General features: G+C 34.1%; 1 protein-coding gene across 1 annotated transcript in view; it reads right to left on the reverse strand.

The window, feature by feature from the left end:
* Positions 1-5,556, reverse strand: part of LOC107582646 (transcriptional adapter 2-alpha-like) — a 21,508-nt gene extending 15,952 nt beyond the window's left edge. The window contains exons 1-2 of the mRNA XM_016268559.1: positions 5,545-5,556; positions 951-1,042 (exon numbers count right to left, since the gene is read on the reverse strand). Of these exons, the coding sequence (XP_016124045.1) occupies positions 951-1,042; positions 5,545-5,556 (104 nt within the window). The remainder of the gene's footprint in view (positions 1-950; positions 1,043-5,544) is intronic.
* Positions 5,557-6,047: the final 491 nt, after the last annotated feature.

The following is a 6,047-nucleotide window of genomic DNA, read 5'->3' on the forward strand; positions in this document are numbered from 1 at the left end:
TTCGTTGTGAAAGCGAAACTACTTTGTTTGGTCTTCCAAAAGATGACGATATCCGCTTCGTCATGCCTAGAGCTGATCTGTGCTGGTCGATGAGGGAATACATCAACTTTCACTGTGGACGAAGCGGAGTCCAGCCCGCCTGAGCTCACTCTATCCCGGCCTCAGCGCACCCTAAGCCGAGGCTTCCCCTCACGCTGTGTTTTTCACTTGAAGGGGTCATATGATGTTGCTAAAAATAACATTATTTGGTGTAATAAAATGTGTTTCACCACAAAGAAAACGACTTTATTCAACAATTCGTCTCCTCCGCATCACCCTATAGTGACATTTTGGAGTATCACATACATAAACAACGTATGCTGTTCTGTGTCAGCTGTGCCATGTGGATACATTGTTTTCGTTTAGATCAACGCTCAAACAACGTAGAAAACATATCCACGTGGTGCAGCTAACACAGAACTGCATACGCTGTTTACGTTCAGTGCATACTCTCCAAAATGGTGCTAGGGTGACATGGAGGAGACGAATTGTTGAATAAAGTCGTTATTTCTGTTTTCTTTGCATATAAAAGGTATTCTCGTAGCTTCGTAAAATTACGGTTGAACCCCTGATGTCACATGGATTATTTTACCGATCTCCTTTCTACGTTTCTGGACATTGATCGTGGTAATTACATTGCTGTCTATGGGAGGGTCAGAGAGCTCTCAGAATGCATCAAAAATATCTTAATTTGTGTTCCGAAGATGAATGAAGGTCTTACGGGTTTAGAACGACATGATGGTGAGTAATTAATGACAGAATTTTCATTTTTGGGTGAACTATCTCTTTAACAATGCATGCAACATTTAATGCCATGAGATTATGAACTTAAGGCATTCTGCTCTGATATAAAATGCTTTTGAGACCAGCAGAAGTAGAGTTGCAGATATGATGTAAAGAAATACACTGACCAGTTTCCAAAACCACAGTCCATGACGGCCTCTAACAGAGCCATCTCCTCCTGCGCAGTCCAACCAGGCTCTAACATGGGAAAATCTGATGTCTACAAGAAAGTAGATCAAAATAAATGTCATTTATAAGTGTCATTTACGGGCACAATATTGGACAGGATACAAGTTACGGGGCACAAAAAAAAATACACAATTTTATCCAAATACTTTTTTTTTTAAAGTTCCGTAAATAATAACAAAAACATGATATAATACACTACGCATCAATTTCTCTTCACTTTGTGCTTTGCAGTTTTTAAAGTGAAGAGAAATTGATGCGTAGTTTATTATATCTGTGTAACAGTTATTGAGCCTTTCTTTAATTTTATAGTATATACTTAAACATATATATATATGAATGTTTTTAATGAATGGATTTTATAATACAAATAGCAATGTGTAACATTTTACCATATTTGAGTGCAACACTTTTATTTGTTCCCCACAAAATATTGTTTTTCACTAAATGTTTGGATTCCTAAAATGATTGTGCACTGATTTTTCTAGAATAACTTTTGCTGCTGAATTATCCACTAACCTAGTTTATGATACATTTTTGTCATAGATTATAAATATACATAGGCCTATATTTTTTCAGATTTTTTATCAGATTTATTGTTTATTTTATTTTCTTTATAATGAAGTAGTCTGTATCTAGTAGATTGTAAAAGAATGATTATAATTTCCACACACAGAGATATATAAATTCTACATTTATTTAAATGAGGGGAAAAAACTTCACTGGTATCGGTATCGGCCAATACCGAACCCTAGGTATCAGAAATCGGTATCGGAGGCGAAAAAGGCGGATCGGAGCATCCCTAATAAATTTAGAGTTACATTATAACTGTAAAGTTGTTATTGAACAACAACATTAATGAAAAACATAATTAATTAGAAATATAAGCATATTATTCTGACAGTTAAAAGTTGTAAAAATAAAATTAACTTTTTTTTACTATATATATATATATATAAAATAAACATTTAAACTTTTATGTATCACTACTATCACATTGAATAAAAATGTAAATTTTTTATTTTAATACTGCAATATTCCAAGTTCTGCAAATACTGGGGTGGCACCATAGGACAATGATGGTATCAGATACTTTGGTAATTTGATATATGGGTCGACGAGACAACCTATTTTGGTGTTTGCATCAAAATAAATTTACAACAGTGATTTTACATACATAAAAAGCATACTAAATGCAAGTAAAATGCCTACTTTAATGTTTCTAATAACTTCTGTGAAAACAAAATGTCAAAATATGGGTAGAATACTGTTTCTTCGTCATTTAGTGTAACAGATATATTTACGTAAAAATTAAACAACACACTTATTCATACATGTGCTTATTAAAAACAAAAAAGAAAAAGTGGTCATTCTAAATTGTATAATATTTTGAAATCATTAAAATGATTGTCTTGTTGACAAATGGGTAACGTTAAAACGCAGTGGTTTGAAGGAGAGTGGCAAAGATTGGTAAAGATAATGATAAAGGTAATGATTCTTCTTCTAAATATGACTGACAAGATTTTTGTAACATGAATGTTACACAATGACATTTTAGTGAGTGTCTTCTGTAAATTACGGTAAAAATGTATGGTAACGTTAGTTACCTACGGTAGAACAAGAGTAATTTTTGTTAGCGCCCAGTTACTATGGTAAAAGTCTGTAACTAATGCCAGAGCCGTTTCTTTTTCTCATTTAGGTAGTTACCTGCCCTCGAAAGAACAGCCGATCAGTGATTTGCTAAACGATGTAACGTTACTTACTTCCAAAAGACGCCAGGCGATCCATGCTGTAGATGAGGATGTGATCAGGAAAAGCGTAAAACCTTCCTCTTCTCTGCGATCGTTTTGAATGCAGTTGATATTATTAACGTTACAGCTTTTTGATGAAGGAAACTCAACGGTTAGGCGGATGAAGCCTCATCGTTAAAAGGAGTAAATAAAAACTAAGGTTTTATGTTGAATTTAGCACACAACTGAAAATGTAAACACTTGGGTCTTCTTCTTCTTCTTCTTCTTCTTGGTGTTTAATGGCGGATGGCATACAACTTTTAGGTGCATTACCGCCACCTACTGATTAGGAGTGTGGATCAGGATCGTACTCTTCACTAAATTCTATTATATAATCCCGTGTCCTTTAAATAACGCATTAAAAATGGAAAGTTTTTATCCCCTGATTTATTCCCCAAAATGTTCATCAAATTAAGTTTTTCTTTATTTTCCTTGAGGACATCAATCAGTATCTTTCTTTCCTTTCCGTATCTTGGACACTTCATTATAACATGCTCTACATTTTCCTCCATATTGCAATATTCACGCGTTCCAGTTTCATGTCTCCCCATTCTCTTTAAACTGCTATTAAGAGCAGTATGGCCAAATCTAAGCCTTGAGATTATAGTTTCCTCATGTCTATTTCTTCCTGTTACTCTGTACTTACCAACAATTCTTTGAATGCTATAAAACCATCTCCCTGTTCTTTCTTCTTCCCAATATTTCTTCCATCTATTCTTCACTTGATTACACACTTCGTTTCACTCTTACCATATTTTATCTGCATATCTATGTCTACTTTCTTTGTTGCTTCCTTTGCATATTCGTCTGCTAACTCATTTCCTTTTACTCCCACATGCGCTGGTACCCAACAGAAAGCTACAGAAATCCCCATCATCTGGATCCTATATATTGTTTGAAGAATCTCAATCATTATATCTGCTCTGCTCTCTGAATGACATGTTTTAATTGTAATTAAAGATGAACTTGAATCAGAACATATGAGTGTCCGCATTGGCTTATGATCCTCCACCCATTGCAATGCCAGTAAAACTGCAATCATTTCACCAGTGTAAACTGACAAATTATCTGTGATTCTTTTACTGACTTTCACATTCAATTCTGGGATACTAAATGCCACACCTACTTTGTCTTCCATATTTTTTGATGCATCAGAATATATTTGAACATAACCATAATAATTTTCATGAATGTACTTATGTGCTATTTGAACGTTTGATTTGAACTTATCCTTATTTTCCTCACTTAACAATGTCACATCTACCGTAGGTTGAGATATTAACCACAGAGGGATTGTTGACCACGGAACTGTAGGGCTTATTGGAGTTTCACCAATTTCCATTTCTTTTACCAATCTAGGCATTTCCCATCCAAAACGTTTGATTTCTTTCTTTCCTTTTTCCCAGAAAGGTTTTAGAACTACCCTAGCTGGGTGTTCTTGACTATGTCCTAATATATTGACCCAATGTCTTAGTGACAGTTCAATTCTTCTAAGATCTAAAGGCATTTCTCCCATTTAAATCTGCAAGGCGTACATAATCTTAATGCCTTGTACTGGATTTTGTCCACCTCTTTTAACACACTATTAGCAGCCGATTGATACACTATACTCCCATAATCAAATACAGATCGTATCAATCCTGTATATATACTTCTTAGAGCCATCCTCTCAGCCCCCCATTCTTTCCCCACTAAACATCTCATAACATTCATTACTCTTTTACATTTATCAACTATTTTTTTATGTGTATTTTAAATGTGAGTTTTTCATCAAACCATATACCCAAAAAATTTAAAACATGATACTCTTTCTATATCTTGACCATATAATTTCAATTTGACCTCTTTACTATCCTACTATCCTACTATTACTAATCCTACATTTTGAAAATAATAATTTTTTTGTTTTTTCAACAGAGAATCTAAAACCCCACTTATATGACCACCTTTCTACTTCTGTTATTGCTTCTTGCACTTTCCTTACAACAAACTCTAAATTCCTCCCTCGTTTCCAGATTGCACCATCATCTGCATAAAGAGAAATTCCTATTCCCTTTTCAACACTTAAAAACACACCATTAACCATAATAGAACTAATTATACTCCCGTGTGGTGTTCCATTCTCTAACTTTATTATCTCTGAAAATTATTTCCCAATCTTTACTTGAATAGATCTTCCAAATAGAAAACCTTATCGTTTTTCCTTTAACTCCTGCTTTTCTCAATTTAATTATTAACCCTTCTTTCCACATCATATCATAAGCTTTCTCGATGTCAAAGAATACTGCCACTACACTTTCTCTATTAGCCTGAGCTCTTCGTATTTCATGTTCCAAACATACTGTAGGGTCCATAGTACATCTGGCGCTGATAACCTAGTACTTCTTAATGCACTATTTAATTCTCCTATTGTTAATGGCAAATTAAGTATATCATCTACCTCTTCATCTTCCATAATTAATTCTCTATATCTTAAAACTGTTCCCTCTCGTCCTTTCCTCCCTTCTTCGTTAACATTATCCGAACTATGGATTTTGACAAATGTTTTTATGATCATTTCCGCTTTCTCCTTCTCTGTCACAGCTGTGCCTTCATTATTTATTAATGTAGGATATCTAAACTCTCTCCTAATTCCATTCATTTTCCTTATCATGCCCCATACTTTATAAATATCTGTTTCTCTTCCCACTGACTCACAAAATGATCTCCAATATTCCCTCTTTGCTGTTTTAATAGTTCTTCTTACCTTTGCCCGCATCTTTTTAAACTTGATTAAATCTTCAAAATTGTGTGTTCTTTTAAGTATTTTAAAAACTTTGTTCCTTTCTTTTATTACTTTCCCACATTCTTCCATCCACCATGGGACTATCTTCTTTCTCCTATTCCCTAAACTTCTTGGAATTGATTGTTTTGCTGCTTCTATTATAACTCCACAAACTATTCGATTTAATTCCTCTATTTCCTCATCACTATTAATTACTCCCATCATTTCATCACTTATCTCCCTGAATTTCACCCAATCTGCTTTACTAAATACCCATCTTTCTGACCCACTTGACTCATTTATTTCATTTCTTATACCTATTTCTATAAAAATTGGATAATGATAACTTCTTAATGTACTATCTTTCTTAACTTCCCACCAACATAATCCTGCTAAAGCTTCCGATACAACTGTAATATCAACTGCCGTTTCCTTCCCATTTACCACATTTATTCTAGTGCCATCTCCATTGTTTACACATACTA

This window comes from Sinocyclocheilus grahami, unplaced genomic scaffold, assembly GCF_001515645.1.
Source record: "Sinocyclocheilus grahami isolate Dianchi unplaced genomic scaffold, SAMN03320097.WGS_v1.1 scaffold46.1, whole genome shotgun sequence".
Classification (NCBI taxonomy): domain Eukaryota; kingdom Metazoa; phylum Chordata; class Actinopteri; order Cypriniformes; family Cyprinidae; genus Sinocyclocheilus; species Sinocyclocheilus grahami.